General features: G+C 51.7%; 1 protein-coding gene across 1 annotated transcript in view; it reads left to right on the top strand.

The window, feature by feature from the left end:
* The window catches only part of RNF121 (ring finger protein 121), a 39,406-nt gene extending 34,693 nt beyond the window's left edge, over positions 1 to 4,713 (top strand). The window contains exon 9 of the mRNA XM_075919655.1: positions 821 to 4,713. Coding sequence (XP_075775770.1) covers positions 821 to 941 — 121 coding nt within the window. The 3' untranslated portion in view covers positions 942 to 4,713. The remainder of the gene's footprint in view (positions 1 to 820) is intronic.
* Positions 4,714 to 17,093: the final 12,380 nt, after the last annotated feature.

Genomic DNA, 17,093 nt, shown 5'->3' with positions numbered 1-17,093 from the left:
GTAGATGGCGCCATTTTGCGCAAAAACCTCTTCCACAAAAAGGATCGGAAGAGAAAATGCAAATGAGCGCTCCATTTGCACTTCCTCTTCCAGAAAAAGCTTGTCGTGTAGCCGTAGTGCTAGAGGCAGGGGAATGTTATATCTGGGACTTGGTAAGTAGGGCCCCATCTTGCTCCTCAGATCAGATGTACCTGCCTGTTGCTTGCTGCAAGGTCAGGTTCTGACTGCTCGTTCCTGGCACCTTTGCTGCTACAGTGCTGGGCTGAAAGAGGGTGAAGGTTTGATCCTACCCTCATCAGACCAGCGCTGAAGGATATTCTGCACTACCCAGTTGATTGCAGCACACTGTGTAGCACACCCCTTTTGAGGGGGGGACCCCCAGCCCAGAAACCCTCCCTCCATCCCAGCACAGTGCGGTGAGGTGGGGACACGCCTCCACACCTGGATTGCATCGTTCCAAATGCCATTGCGAGGGGCGAGGGCCAGGGAATTGCCCACAAGAAGGGTTAGCAGAGTGATGCTAGGCCCCAGCACTGCCTATGCTGCCCACAGCCTGGACGCGAAAGCCCAGCTGTGCGCGCTCTGCTTTGGAAGGCCCCTCGTTGCAGGCTGTTACCTCAGGTTGTCATCTGAATGTAGTCTCCTGGGTCCGCTTCCTCTAACCTTTCTGCCATCACTGATCTTTCTACCATCCTCTAGTCAGAAGGGGCTGCACGCAGGAGGCTTCGGCTAGCTAAGACACCCGCCTGCAGCCGTCCGAGCTAGCCCCCGGTGTGTGTCTGCTTCCTGGTTTTGCTGCTTTAACTCTTCCCGCCTACAGCTGGGAAAGGCCCCACGTCATGTACGGGCAGCTACTCGACTGGCTGCGCTACCTGGTGGCCTGGCAGCCTGTGATCATTGGACTGGTTCAAGGTATCAACTACATCCTGGGGCTGGAATAAATCCTGAGCGGCCAGCGAGCCATGGACATCGCCGCAGGACTTCCACAGCCACGGCGGAGGGCAGCAGCTGGCCAGGACGACTTGCTTGCGTCATTCACCTCTCAGGATCTTACACGCCCACGGCACGTCTGCGGGGACTAAGGGAAAGACTTTGCGATGGCCATGTCCCAGCCAAGCAGGTTCCTGCTGGAGCGGGGGAAGGGCACTCTTTTTTAAAAGCCAATTATTTTAATGTGCATATTTAAAACCTTTATATTGCAGATTAAAAAGGAAATGAACGTTTGTCCCACTTCCCTCTTCCAGCCCCCTCTCCGCTTAGTTGTTTTCTCCCCCGGAACAAAGAAAGCCAAGCTGGTTTTGGAAGCTAGCAGAGACCTCTTGCAGAAACCTCCAGCACCTCGCTAGCTACCTCCCCGCCCCCTCCAGCTAAATCAAGTCCCTTGGCACTTGTTCAGGTTTCTTCTTCACATCAGCCGCCAGCAACTCTGCCGTAAGCTGGTGGCCAAGGGGTCCTGCGGCCCGTGATAAAAGCCAGCTGGATTCCCCAATAGTCAGAGCCGGGTGCTGACATGCAGTGAACCAGGGAAAAGGCGCCTGCGGTGAGCCAAGCTCAGAACTGTGCAGCTGGACGCAGGCCTCGGACGTCTCACACCCTCTTCGTTGCCACGTCGATGCAGAATGGGTCAGCGCTGCCCTGGAGGACAGATGAAGAGCCCTGGGCCCATGGCGGGGGGCTCACTACAAAGGTGCAATGCAGGCAGGTAGCGACCGCCAGCAAAGGGAGGTAACGTCGCCGCCCTGCATCGTGCTCAGGAGGGAGTACACCCAGGATGTGGCGCTGCCCCCAGTGGAAAACGTTGGGATGAAGTAGGTCACACTCGGCTCCCCTCTTGCTGAGCGAGGTACCAAAAAGAACTGACCTGTATTGCGGACGCAGTGGAGTGGGGCAAGCCATCTCTGCTGGCCCGCTGACCTTGTTTGGATTGTTCCGCCTCCATTAACATTCTCTAGGGCCATGCATTTCCCTACATGCTGAGAAACCCTATCCCCATGCCCCCCACTCTCAAAAAGGGGATGGCCGAACAGCCGGCTGCAGCCTCTTTGCTTTTCCCAACCACTCAAAACAGACAACCGGGCCAATATCCAGTTGCCCCTTCTCTGAACTTTCCTGAAGGAGACTGGAGGAAAACGTGGTTGGGTGTGTTGCAATCCAAGCATCCTACCAAAGGCCTGGAGGCCCATTGGGAGTGACAGCCTGGAACTAGCTGGCAAGTTTCATAAAAGGCTTTATGGAGCTATTCTGTTCATGTAGGGCCAGGTTATGACCCAGCCCCACTGAATTCAGGGGCGTGCTCGGTGGTGCGCTGCACTGCTCATCTTGAGTCAGGAGTGCTGAACCTGGCCCTGATTTCCCAGTGTCGCTTTACCAGCAGATTGTGACACATGAGTTAACGATAGTAAAAGCATCATTTTTGTTTATAAGCATCATGTGTCTTAGTAACCAGAGCCCTTGCTGTAACAGCTGAGTCAGTCTCAGATGGGGATGAGGTGGTCGCTGTTTGTGCATGGCACACAGGGAGCGAGAGTCTCTGCAGCTAGCCTTACGGCATATGTATGAGCTCATGGTTTAAAGAGACAGCTTCAGAAAATGGCCCTTTTGGGCATCCTTGGCGCAAAGGCCAAGAGTTTTGGTTGGTTTTCACATTAACCTCTTACTGGAGGGCGTGACGAGCCCCATCTTTCTCTTTTAATTCGATAACAAAATACTTAGCGCCCTCCGCAAGCCTATGAATGCCAGGAACAAAGGAGCAGCAGTCTAGTTGCAGTACGGCCACAGGAATGTTTTCTACACGGATCTGCTAAACCAACAGGGCTCGATCTTCAGCAGCGTCTCTGGAACCTAAGCTTGACACAGGTTGGGGAGTAGCGATGTGGGCAGCCGATGTTTGGATGTATCCCACTTGTCATTGCTCGTTGCAGCATGAGATCCTGGCGTGTTTGGGCCGATTAAGGCTTCATGACTAGTTCAGCTATCTTCTGCTTCATCGTTATCTCGCCACCTTGGAAAGGAGTGGATGACCACGTGTCTGTCAGTGCCCAGAGAGTCAGAAAGTCAGTTGCCACGGCACGTGGAGGGTTGCGCATCTTTCCGTCCTCAGTGCCTCTCAGTAGATAGCATAATACTTGGCTGGATCAGTGGCTCTTTGCCGCATGGTTCCCTGGGCAAACGATCATTCCCTCCCGTAAGACTGGCGGTGTCAAGTGAAGGATGCTGCCGCAGGACTCGGGCACCTTGGCAGGTCTATGCAGAGGCCCGAGGGGCAGCAGAAACATAGTGAGCCAAAGGATTATTGAAATGTGTTGGCAGGGCTCTGTGGGAGAATGTTACACACAAACCTCTTACTCCTTTGTGGACACTCGGTTAACTCCAGAGCTGCTTTTTTACCCTCCTCGGGGTGCACGTACTAGATCAATGGGAAGCGCACTTTTGTGGATGTCTGTTCTAAAAACACTTACTTGGCGGGTTTTGTTACTTCTTGGGACAGGGAAACCATGTGAATTTACAGCGGGGTGAACAAAACGGGGTATCTCAGTGAGGGCCAGACCTTACAGAAAGAAGGGAATTCAGGGAGCAGCCGAAGGAGATCTCCCTTTGACCAAAAGCCGTGTGTTCCCCACCCTCTTGCTGAATGCTCTGAAGCCGTGTAGACCATGTCTCTGATTTGCTCTGGAAGGAATCAGACTTGATTGTAACCAATTCTCCATTGATTCAAGTTTGTTTGTTTTTTTAAAAAAAGTGAAATCTCAAAACTGGAAATTCTGTGCCAAACCCCAAATAGAGTCCTTGAGCGTGAGTTGTGCTGTGTGTGTGTTTCTGTTCCAGGTGCCCGCAGTGATAGGCCTTTGGATTCACCTAGGCCCACTCTGCACTATGATGCTAACCAGCTTTCGGCAGTTGGTGTAAACATGACCTGCATCCGCCCCCTGTGTGGTAGCTCATTAGGTCTCACCATCACGTGACTAGGGGAGTCGTCTTCCCTCTCTCCGCTGGATTGTGCTCACGTCACTCGGGAATACTCCATCCCTCACTCACTAAGGGATTGCTTCCCCTTTTCTCCTCTGATTAAGCCTATGTGAACGTAGTCAGGCAATGTGGTAGGAGTGGAGTTACAAACCCAGCTGGCACATGGCTGTTACAATGAATGTTTGGTCCCAACGTCATCAGGAGTGACGTGATCTGCATATTAAACCCTGATTCAGGTTTGTAGCATAGGTGGGAGGGGTATGTGAATTACCAGCCAGATAGCGATGGGTCGAGGTTCCCTTGTCAGTATGAATTCAGATCGATCTAGGTATTTACACTATTGGAAGGGGCTGTTAGGTAAGGTCGTAATTCCACATTGCACCTTCCCCAAGCCCTGTGTTGCTTGCTGCTGTTAACGAGTAGATGTCTGAACAGCACCTGACTCCAGAGCTTGTCAGCCCAGGGCACAGATGGATTCTGACCTCAACTGTTGGCTGAGTAGCACTCAAATCCGTTGAGTGAGTGACTGGTTCTGCAGCAACCTAACAAGCGCTCCGTTGAGTGCTGGGGTCGCTTACTCAGGTCAAACCCATCGCTCCTGTCACTTACAGTCCTATGAAGTGAATTCCACGACCTACGGTCTTGGACATGGCTTTACATCCAGTCCTGCCTGGCTGGCTTCTCTGTGCATGTTCAGGTGTGGGTCAAATATGATTTTTTGGAGCTCTAGGAGGCCCTATGTAGCAGGGCTGCTGCAGAGGGCTGTAGGAGTCTCTTCCCACCTCTGCCACTGGCTTGCTGTGTGACCTTGGTCATGCCACTCCCTCCTTGCATGTTTCAATTTTTCTCAGCTGTATAGTAGAGATGATTTGCCCCCCTTTACAAAGCTCTTAAAGACCTCAAAGAGCCACCCGCATATAAAGTATTCAGAGACTGGGGGCTGCCATTTAAGCCTCGTTTTTTCAAGGGTAACTAGTGATTTTTTTTGGATGCCCAATTTCAAATGCCTTAAAAGGGGCAAAGGCCCAAAGGGCTGAACACCCCGCCTCTGAAAGCCAGGCTCTGTCGAGGCATTTCTACCTGAGCACCCACAATCACTAGGCCATTTTCAATAAGCTAGACTGTGGCTTGGCTTGGCCTGGGTGTCTAGGTGACTAGGGCCCTACCAATTTCATGGCTATGAGAAAGGTGTCACAGACGGTGAAACAAGCCCTTTCCTCTGAAGTCTGATGTTTCCTTGCTCCTAGGAGCGCCCCATTAACGGGAGCTCCTGTCTCTGACTGGGCCTTGTGCAGACTGCTCTGGCCACGGGAGGCGGCACCACTTCTTGCAACACTGAAATAGGCCATCGTGCATTGTGATTTTGGTAGGGCCCGATCCAGGACATTTTTGGACTTGCGGGTGGAGGGGCTGGTCCGCTCTGGAAGGCAGGAGCACACTGTGCATCAGCAAAGCCTAACCTAGCCCTTTTGGATCAAAGGCCCTCGCATCACCCTTTGTAAATGGGGGGCTCTATTTATAGGAAGCAACTTAACTGTAACCGGTTCGGATACAAGCCCAGTGCTTAATTTGTAATGAGAGGTGCCGGGGCTCCAGCAATTGATTTATATTTGTAACTGATGTAGCAAGCCCAGGGGGGCTGGGGCGGTGAACTGCCAAGCCCAGGGGGGCCGGGGCGGTGAACTGCCAAGCCCAGGGGGGCCGGGGCGGTGAACTGGTACAAATTAAACACTCTGAGTCCTGTTCTGACGCTGATTACACCGTGTCCTGGGGCCTTTGCAGTCAGTCAAGCTCCTCAGAGGAATGTCAGCGTCACAGTGTCAGCCATAAATCCTTTTCAGTGATCTGCTTGGCTAGGAGGCCAACCTTTCCTATCGCACATGGAATTCATCGCTGTAGCTGGTCCCTTTGGCACGGGGGTTACGCGTGATAATGACACGGAGATGTCAGCTGCTCCCAATGCCCCTTAGAGTTCTGGTCACATGTTACAGCTTGCTCCAAAGATGCTCTGGCGGCTTCTCCGGCACCTTCAGGTGATGGGGCTTGGTAGCGCAAAGCCATTTGGTCCAGAGCTATTTCTGGACTCTACCCCACCCACCTTCTCTCTGTCTTCCCCCCCGAGACTCCAGCAACTGAGCTCAGTGGAGAGTAGATAGTAGGGCAGGATGGATCTCAGCTTTGCGATGTGCAAAGTGACATGGCCTCTCGCTTTGACAAAGCTACAGTCAGGCCCTGGTCTGAATAGCAATCCACTCGCTCTTGGCTTCTTCCTGACGGGCGCGTGGAGGGTGGCCGAGAGAGAGCTGGTTGGCATGGACTGGCTAGGCTGCTACATTAATGATGTTTGTACATGTACCTAGAGGGCGTGAGATGCAATTTTGTATTACGCTGAAAAATAAAGAATGGTGGATCTCCACCCTCCCCTCCAGCTGGAAATGGTTTCAGTCTGTCCACACTAACTACCAACCACCCTTAGTATCCAGGGAAGACCAGAAGTGTCTGTTTCTCAACAGGCCACCACCCTAGTGTGGACAGGATGTGTGGGGAACATCTGGTGTTGAGAAGGGGCTACATCAGGAATCCGGGAGATAAAGAGCATTGTCCCGTTATCGGGAAGCAAAAGCAGCAGCAGCAGCCAGTTTAGCTCCCGTTGGCCTTTGTGACGCTAAGAGCATGAGGTGCATGCCGTGCTTGAATGGGAGAGGCGGGGGGAAAGGCAGAAGGAGTTGCCAGTGCTCAAAATGGCCTGACCTTTCTCACGCCTCTAGAATTGCACACATGAAACAGCACTGATAGCTGAGGTGTCAGGGCTGAGTATTGGCAAGCCCAGCCTGGGCCCATGGACTTGGTAGCGGGGCTTGGCCAGCGTTCTAAAAATACCTGTTTAGATAGTGCTTTGAAAGTTTGGGGGTGCAGATAGTAGAGTGATTATGGTACAGGTTGAACCTCTCTAGTCCTGCACCCTAGGAACCTGACCGGTGCCGAACCAGGGAACTTGCCGAATCATGGAAGGTCAATATGGTCTGGTAGCATTACCAACACTTCCACTGTGCTCTTAGCAGACAGTTAGGGGCAAATCAGAGCTCAGTAACAGCACAGAACACGGAGAACCAGGACTGTTGGCTGCACACAAACTTGAGACTGCGGGAAACTTGGCCATGCCCATGAGAAATGGCCATCCGGTTCACTAACAGGCCAGACCAGGGTGTGCCGGACTGACAAGCCATGGACGTTAGAGCTACTCTGCGGAAGATAACGAAACGTACTACGTGCACACACCCCTGAAGAGCTGTCACGGAGCCGTGATCAGTGAGTACCCGGAGTCTTTGTCAGGAAAACGATTAATCGGGCGTCCGTGTGCGACGCGACGACGACTGGCAGCCAGGAAGCACTAGCCTGTGGGCATAACAGCTGGAAGGGTGTAAAGTGTTCCATAGCCCCAGGAATCCCCGCTTGGCTCATTTGGGGTCTACACAAGCCCCAGCCTTCCCTCTAACCGTGGTGCTTCATGCAGCCCAGGAAAGCAGCCAGGGCGCGGCGTTCGAGGGCCGCAAGCTCCGTTGCTTTGCTTCTGGGGCTCCGTTTTTGGGGTTGCCTCTGGGCCCATGTCCGTGACACCACAACGGTGCTGGGAACGCCGATGGCTTCCTCTCTCAGTTCCTACTTACTAGAAACCAGTGAGCGTTTGGAGAAGGGGAACCGGGCTGGAGAAGAGGCAGGCATAGTTGGCTTTCAAAGAATGGAACTGAAATGGCACTGGGGTTAGAGGAGGACACCAGTTAATATCAGTCAACCCGAGCAGGCGAGGAGGAACTGCTGGGAACGAGGCTTGGAGCTCATGGGTAACGGGAAACGTGGGAGTTTGCCAAGGAAAGGACTCGTGTGGTGGCCCCCTTGACTACTTCCCATAAGGCGTGGTGGAATCCCCAGTCCAACTTCCATCCACCGGCGAACACCCTGAAGAGAGGGAAGGGTTGGAGCTGCTCCAGAGGGGAAGGACGTAACGTATCCCCTGCTGATGGCAAACCCGCAATGGAGCAGCTGCATGTGAGGCCTCTGGTGCAATGCAAGCAGAGGCAAGTCCAAAACACAGGCACGATTGTCCCGGCTCCCAGTGGCCGGAGTACACGGGACACTCGTAGCCCCTCTAGGCATTTGCCACCTCTTGTATGCGAGGAAACCAAGCGACAAAAGCCACAGCTTGCCCAGGGCAAAGCAGAGAGAAGATGCCCGGAGCAGCGTTCCCTGCAAGCCAGGTGCATGGGGGGGGGGCCACTCGGGAGCGTGGAATGTTGCTCAGATGATTAGCCCCGCGCCCACGGGCAGGTTCTTTTCTTTCTACGGGCGGTGCACATTCACGCGTGCCTCAGCGCACAGGAAAATGTATTCCACACATGGATGGAAAAGCTAAGCGGCAACACTAGCCAGGAGCCCAGGTTGCCAGCCCCTAGCTCAAGGGCAGCGATCTGTCGCTCCTTCCGCTGGCACCTGCCCAGCAGCAGCTGGGAGTGAGGACAGAAAGGGGAGACAGAAGACACCTGGCCCCCTCTCCATGCAGGATTGCTGCCTGGCTCCTAAGTGCTTAGCGCCCCAAATGCTGGGCTGTGATTCCCCAGGGGAGTGTGAGGGAATGTTTGGGGGGTGCAACTGCACCCCAGCTCCTAGCCCCACACCTCACTCTGGCCCCAGTGTTGGCGTGATTCTACATCCAGCAAGGGGTCTGGCCGCCAGCCCCCCCCCACAGCTGCAGCCTCCTTACCCCATCCCCCCAAGGTGTGGCCCCACACCTGGCTCTGATGCCAGAAGGAAGGAGGCATGTGACCCTCACACTGGGGGGGCGCTCACTTATATCAGTTCAAGCAATGGCACTTCCGCCATGGACTTCGGGGGCGTAGGCCTCACTTGTGCTTGACCTTTCTGGTCTTAATCCTGTATTTCCTGGTTCTCGCCCCTGGAAACCGCACGGAGCCCTTTTCCTCCCTGTGTCATCCTTCTGGCCAATCTTCGTGAGGCGGCCTTAATCACCATTTCTCAGAGTTGTAAGCGTTTCCTGGAAACGGAGCATCAGCCTGGCTCTAAGCAAGATTTGTCCTTCCTTGTGTTTATAATGCAGAAATCCAGCCCCCCGTGGGGGTTTCCCTCGTTTCCTGAATTCTTTTCAGGTGAGCAATGTTCCCAACTCAGCCCTCCCTTCTAGCCCTAGGGAAGGTATGTTTGCTGGAATGGCCACCTCCAGATCTCCTGCAGACTAGAAATAACACACAGTAGCCTGGTCGGGATGATTGATCCTTTCAACGTGCACCTCTGGGAACTGGTGGATTCTCTTTCTTCTGTTCAGGCCCGGATGCCTTGCTGGAAGACCAGCTTGACCCAAACCCAAGCGAGTAGCCTCAAGACAGAGCCGCTGGGCTGAAAATGATTAGGCTGTGCTAATCTGGAGGACAGACGATGAACGAATGATCCCTTTTGTCCTGAAACGGAACTTGAGAATTGGCTCCTGAGCGTGGACGGTAGAGAACAATCAAGTCTAGCTGTCAAAGGGGGTGTTTCTCCAGTAAGTGATGCTGCCCCTCACCCTGTTCGGCATTTTCCAGCGTGCAGAGCAATGGAAGAACATTGGCCGGACGGGGTCAGACCATAGGCCCATCTAGCCCATCGTTCCGTCTGCCAACAGTGGCCAATACCTGGTGCCCTGGAGGGAATAAATAAAGGAGGGAATCAAGTGATCCAGCCCACTCCCAGCTTCGAACAGCCAGAGGCTAGGCACACCCAGGGAATGAGGTGACATCCTGGACTATCTTGTCCAATGGACTTGTCCTCCATAGCGTTGGCCTTTTCAAACACCCCGCCACCTGTCTAGGGACAAGGGAAGCAGGCTGCCCCTCCAGAGGGAGGGCTGTGTCCTGGAAAGCAGTGACTTCAATAGAGGTTGGGGTGCCAGGGAACAAACAGCTCAGCATGCACTCCCACAGGATGCCGTGACAAAGAGGGCGCGCGAGCTCCGTGGAGGGCTCACCAGGAGTTGGCGTAGGTAGGAGATTTGGCCTCACTGCATGGCAAGGGGAGACCGAAACCCAACTGCTGCGTCTTGTGTTGCTGTCCACGTTGTTTAAAGGATGTTGACAAATTGGACAGGGTGCAGCAAGGAGCCACAAAAACTTACAGCCGGGCTGGAGGAAATCCCTTCTCCGCAAGAGACTTAAATGTGGTTGCAGCGTATCGCCACTGTTATGGCCAGAAACTACCAGGTCGTGAGAGGTCGAGACAGAACGGCAACCAGGGGCTGGATGCAAGCAGCCAGATGCCTGCAGACTAGAAATAAAACACAGTAGCCTGGTCGGGATGATTGATCCTTTGAACGTGCACCTCTGGGAACTGGTGGATTCTCTTTCTTCTGTTCAGGCCCGGAGGCCTTGCTGGAAGACCAGCTTGACCAAACCCAAGCGAGTAGCCTCAAGACAGGGCCACTGGGCTGAAAATTATTAGGCTGTGCTAATCTGGAGGACAGACGATGAACGAATGATCCCTTTTGTCCTGAAACAGAACTTGAGAATCGGCTCCTGAGCGTGGACGGTAGAGAACAATTGGTGAAACCAACTTCACGCCGGGCCTGCAGCCAGCTGTAGCTTGCCCAGTCTTCCAGAGCAAAGGGAGAGGAGGAGGCTAAATAAAATCCTGGCCCCGGTAGAGATCGCTCTGTGGATGTTGGAAGAGTGAGCTTTTAGGGAGAGGACTGGCTGAAAGAGGCTCGGAGCTGCGGGCTGCAAAACAGCCTCCTGCCGTTGGATTCTTCCTGTATTGAGTGAGGCAAAGCTTTGCCCATTTTATGCACACTGTCCAGTCCTGGCCTGGAGGAAACAGCCAAGTCAGTCACCCATTTCTGGGGCAGTAAGGCCGAGAACCCTGATTTTGGCTACCGGCTCCGGTCCCAAAGGGCTAGCGCTATAAAAAGAATCGAGCGGTTTTACTAAGCAAAAAGCCCTCCAGGAAAGGCGCAGCTGGTGCTGCTGCAACTTGTCATTACGCGCCGTCTATGTGTTTAATTATAACCAGGGCAGGCAGCGCTGCCTAGTAAGATTCCCCAACACTTCCCATTCTAAGACCCTGCTTTCGGTGGCTGGAATTTCCCAGGCCGGGTGCCTGCAGCGAGCGCAATGTTCTGGGAAAATTCCGCCCCCGCCTTCCAGGTGTTTCAAAGAACAAGGACAAAGCTGTCGTTTTGCCATTTTTAAAACCCACCCGGCTGGCCTTTTCTTTGAGGTGCTCGGGCACCGCCAGGTTCCGGGCCACAGGCAGGGAACTTGGCGGGACGGCAGCCTGGGAGCCCGGGAACTGCCTGTTGCCATCCCTGTGAAAATGTGCCCAAATGCAGCCAAGTTACCAACCTTTGCAAAAGTCTCTGTTCGTGCCTGGGCCACATCCGCCGGCCTGCCAGTAATGGCCCGGTGCAGATCAGAGCCTGGTTCTCTGCGGAGGTAGTCAACTTGCCCTCAGCTTGATCTGATCTGACCTGACCTCGGTGGGTTATGCAGTTGCTTCTCTGACCAGTTTAGCTGGATCAGAGCCGGCTCTTGGCTGACTTCCCAGCAACCACATTCCATTTCCTGCTGCTGACCTACAAGAAAGCAAATGGAGCTACCATGAAGCTGTGGCACATGGCCAGTCGCTAATGTGGGGAGGGAAGGGGCAGCAATGAAGTACAGGTGAGTCATGCTTTTGGGAAAGTGTTTGGTAACTCTAACACTAACTCTCCCAAGAACTTGTATTCCCCGACAGCAGGAAATGGTTCATTGCGGGGGCCCTAAGCCTGCCCTGCCTGGTGGCCCCCTGGCAAAGCCAATGCCCAGTGGCGGAAGAGAACGAGGCCCCCAGGCAGAGCTGGGAGCCGCCTGAGGGCTAGATGAGCGCAAGAAGGGGAGTAGGATGGAGCCATGTTGCAAGCAGCTCTCGCCCCCCCCCAGAGCAGAGGCTGGGGGAAGGAGTGGAGACACACCTGGGGTGGTCGAGTTTTCTGTTTGATTTCCATGGTATCTGTCCTAGGGACACTCCCACTCACGCAGTGCAGCTACCTCTGGGGTGGGGAACCACCAAGCCGAACGGCGAGGTACGGCCCAGCCTTCTGAAAAACATTAGGAAGCTTAGATTGTGTGTAATTGAATAGTCGTGGAACCTCGTCACGTTTTAACGATTACATGACTATTCCATAGTCCCCGGGGGCAGGGCCGGTGCCCCGACCGAAACACTAACTTCTCAGAATTTGTGACTTTGGGTGCACTGAGCATGCGCACCCGAACTGAGCAAACTCAGTATCCCTCGCTGTAGCCGCTGCCCTCTCTCTGCCCTCACTGCCTCCTCAGCTTTGCTTCCTCCTCTTTGGAGGTGTTTAAAATGATGAAGGGGGGCAAATTGCAGGGGTGTGTGTGTCAGGTTCTGAGCATGAGGCAGAAATTTACCGGCTGGAGGCATCGGTCTTCTTTTTTTAGCTGCAGAAGAGGGGCGAAATTTGAAAAATCAGGGGGGTGGGGGGTGGTAGCCTTGGTTAACCCCGGGCTGGGGGGACACTGCCAGACCCTGTGCACGGACAAAACCCCCATTTACGGAGGGGGAGAGGTGGGAACAGTCACCCAGCAGGACAAGCCACCTGATGTCCTTGTAAATATCAGTTTTCCAGGGGCAAAGTCTTTTTTTTCTTTATTTTCCCTGGACGCTGCCTGTCAGCCCCCGAGCAGGGGGCGGGCTCCTGGGCTTGAGTTCTTAAAGGCACAGGACTCCCAATTCCTAGACGGTCAATGCTTAGACACCACCGTTCCTCTGTATGTGTACAAGTGTGAAATATTCTACAGACAGTTCCTGTCTCAAACTCTGCCTCTCACTTTTTTAGTATTTAATAGTTTTCTCTTTGTTTCTCTGTCTATCAGAAGTCACTGCATCTCCTTTCTCTTGTGTACTATGCTGATATGCTAAAGTCCCTCCCATCCACACCCTCTCCTGTACTGCAATCCCCTGACCCATGGCAGATCCCGCACCTGTCCCCCAAACTCCCCCTAGCAAGCACCCCTCATGCACCCAAACTCCATCCCAGATCCTCATCACCAAACATGGGCAAGTATTGGAGGGGTAGCCGTGTTAGTCTGAATATGAAGAATCGTTCAGGAGTCCTGTGGCACTATCTTCAGTTCGTCTATAAGGTGCCACAGGACTCCTCGCCAACATGGCCAAGTGAAATTTTAGTGATTCCTCCCGTAGTCAATGGGGACATGGGTCAGAGAGCTCAGAGCAGGGGGCTCCAACGTTTTGAAAGTGCAATCCAATATGTACCTTATATATAAATACCCTTTTCCCGCTTCCTTCTTACCCCTTCTCCAAGTCCCAGATCCTGCACCCTCTATCCTTCCTCTCTTGCCCATCCTCAGTCTCTTTCATCAGCCTGGGACAGACGGTTGGGTGCGCATGCTCTGGTCTTTTCTTAAGGGATCTGGAGTGTGAGAAGGGCTCTGATCAGCTCTTGGAGCATGCATTTACTGTGGTGTTCTAGGTGCAGGCTTTGGGAGGGTATTTGGATGCATGGGTGCTCAGAGCAATGATAAGGGCTTGGATACAGGACTGGGTTCATGCCAGGGGTAGGAGTTAGTGATGTATGCTCCATTTTGTCACTGCTGGTGACTCCTAGATGGTGGTGGAGTGTGCCTAAGGCAGGCTCACCCATGGCCTTGCCCTGTAACACTACCTAAAGCTGCAAGAAAACTCCATCCCTGGTCCTGTGTTGAAAGGATACAGAATGGTATATGTTGAACCCTGACATCAGCACCCCTCTTTTTCCTCCCCTGCCATGCACACAAAGCAGCAGACTCCCAGGCGTGGTATCAGCTGCAAGGCAAAGTGCAGGACATCCACAGCAGTGGGGGGAGGCGCATGTAAGTGCTGGCACTTGATATCCTCTTGCCCACACCAGTCAGGATCACCTGACAGAGGATACAAGATCTACCAGTATATCCCTATCTACTGGTTGGTGACCACTGCCTCATAGCGACTGTCTGTCCAGTGTCAATGTGTCAACATAAGAACATAAGAACGGCCGTACTGGGTCAGACCAAAGGTCCATCTCGCCCAGTATCCTGTCTACCGACAGTGGCCAGCACCAGGTGCCCCAGAGAGGGTGGATCGAAGACAATGATCAAGCAATTTGTCTCCTGCCAGTCCTCTCCAGCCTCTGACAAACAGAGGCCAAGGACACCATTTTATCCCCTGGCTAATAGCCTTTTATGAACCTAACCTCCATGAATTTATCCAGCTTCTCTTTAAACTCTATTATAGTCCTAGCCTTCACAGCCTCCTCTGGCGAGGAGTTCCACAGGTTGACTACACGCTGTGTGAAGAAGAACTTCCTTGTATTAGTTTTAAACCTGCTACCCATTAATTTTATTTGGTGTCCTCTAGTTCTTCTATTATGGGAACTAATAAATAACTTTTCTTTATCAGCCCTCTCCACACCACTCATGATTTTATAGACCTCTATCATATCCCCCCTCAGTCTCCTCTTTTCTAAACTGAAAAGTCCCAGTCTCTTTAGCCTCTCCTCAAATGGGACCCGTTCCAAACCCCTAATCATTTTAGTTGCCCTTTTCTGAACCCTTTCTAAGGCCAAAATATCTTTTTTGAGGTGAGGAGACCACATCTGTACACAGTATTCAAGATGTGGGCTTACCATAGTTTTATACAGGGGCAGTAAGATATTCTGGGTCTTATTTTCTATCCCTTTCCTAATAATTCCTAGCATCCTATTTGCCTTTTTGACCACCGCTGCGCACTGCGTGGAAGTTTTCAGAGAACTGTCCACGATAACTCCAAGATCTCTTTCCTGATTTGTCGTAGCCAAATTAGCCCCCATCATACTGTACGTATAGTTGGGGTTATTTTTCCCAATGTGCATTACTTTACACTTATCCACATTAAATTTCATTTGCCATTTTGTTGCCCAATCACTCAGTTTGGTGAGATCTTCTTGGAGTCCCTCACAGTCTATTTCTGTCTTGACTATCCTAAACAGTTTGGTATCATCCGCAAACTTTACTACCTCACTGCTTACCCCTTTCTCCAGATCATTTATGAATAAGTTGAAAAGGATTGGTCCCAGGACTGACCCTTGGGGGACACCACTAGTTACCCCTCTCCAATCTGAAAATTTACCATTTATTCCTACCCTTTGTTTCCTGTCTTTTAACCAGTTCTCAATCCAAGAAAGGACCTTCCCTCTTATCCCATGGCCATGTAATTTACACAAGTATACTATAGTCCAAGTATACTATATCTACTGGATCCCCCTTGTCCGCATGTTTGTTAACCCCTTCAAAGAACTCTAATAGATTAGTAAGACAGGATTTCCCTTTACAGAAACCATGTTGACTTTTGTCCAACAAATTATGTTCTTCTACATGCTTCACAATTTTATTCTTTACTATTGTTTCGACTAATTTGCCCAGTACTGAAGTTAGACTTACCGGTCTGTAATTGCCAGGATTGCCTCTAGAGCCCTTTTTAAATATTGGTGTCACGTTGGCTACCTTCCAGTCATTAGGTACGGAAGCCGATTTAAAGGATAGGTTACAAACCACAGATCATAGCTCAGCAATTTCCCATTTAAGTTCTTTTAGAACCCTTGGATGAATGCCATCCGGTCCCGGAGATTTGTTAACATTAAGTTTTTCTATTTGTTCCAAAACCTCCTCTAATGACACTTCAATCCGGGACAGTTCCTCAGATTCATCACCCACAAAGGACGGTGCAGATTCAGGAATCTCCCCAATGTCCTCAGCGGTGAAGACTGAAGCAAAGAAATCATTTAGTTTCTCTGCAATGGCTTTATTGTCCTTGATTGCTCCTTTTATAGCTCGATCATCTAGGGGACCCACAGGCTTTTTAGCAGGCTTCCTGCTTCTAATGTACTTAAAAAACATTTTGTTATTTCTTTTTGAGTTTTTGGCTAGCTGTTCCTCAAAATCTTTTTTTGCTTTTCTTATTACATGTTTACACTTGATTTGACAGTGTTTATGTTCCTTTCTATTTATCTCACTAGGATTGGACGTCCACTTCTTAAAAGATACCTTTTTGTCCCTCACTGCTTCTTTTACATGGTGGTTAAACCACGGTGACTCTTTTTTAGGTCTCTTGCTATGTTTTTTAATTTGGGGTATACATTTAAGTTGGGCCTCTATTACGGTGTCTTTAAAAAGTTTCCATGCAGCTTTCAGGGATTTGGCTCTAGTCACTGTGCCTTTTAATTTCTGTTTAACTAACCTCCTCATTTTTGCGTAATTCCCCTTTTTGAAATTAAATGCCAGAGTGCTGGACTGCTGAGGTGTTCTTCCCACCACAGGAATGTTGAATGTTATTATATTATGGTCACTATTCCCAAGCAGTCCTGTAACGGTTATATCCTGGAACTGATCCTGCACTCCACTCAGGACTAAATCGAGAATTGCCTCTCCCCTTGTGGGTTCCTGCACTAGCTGCTCCAAGAAGCAGTCATTTAAGCCATTGAGAAATTTTATCTCCGCTTCTCTTCCTGAGGTGACATGTATCCAGTCAATATGGGGGTAATTAAAATCCCCCATTATTATAGAGTTCTCTATTTTGGTAGCCTCTCTAATCTCCCTCAGCATTTCTATGTCAGTATCGCTGTCCTGGTCAGGTGGTCGGTAATATATCCCTACTGCTAATTTCTTATTATTATATCACCGCAGGTACAGCCCTGCTCCACCCAGCCTCGTACAAGGGCACTGCTTACAAACTGACATACAGTAGCCCTCCTGGCACTGAGCTGATGCCATCATGCTGCTTCTTATTGTGGGCAGGCCCATGCCGCACTTGTGCTACCCTGCCTAGCACCCCTCTAACCCCCTAGACCCAGTGCCACAGCACCCAGAGACCCCCACAAATCGCTATGCCTATTGCCCTCCCACAGACCGCTATGCCCTGTGCCCCCCCATAATCCCCCGCCAATATTCATTAACTGTTCAGTTCCCCCCATATTCCCACCAGCACAACTGCAGTGCTCCTCAGACCCCCCTCGCTTCACAGTGCACTGACACCCATAGATCTATCTCCCCCACTGCACATCCCCCCTTCAC

Source organism: Pelodiscus sinensis, chromosome 1, assembly GCF_049634645.1.
Source record: "Pelodiscus sinensis isolate JC-2024 chromosome 1, ASM4963464v1, whole genome shotgun sequence".
Taxonomy (NCBI): Eukaryota; Metazoa; Chordata; order Testudines; family Trionychidae; genus Pelodiscus; species Pelodiscus sinensis.
This window is presented reverse-complemented; position numbering and strand designations above follow the sequence as displayed.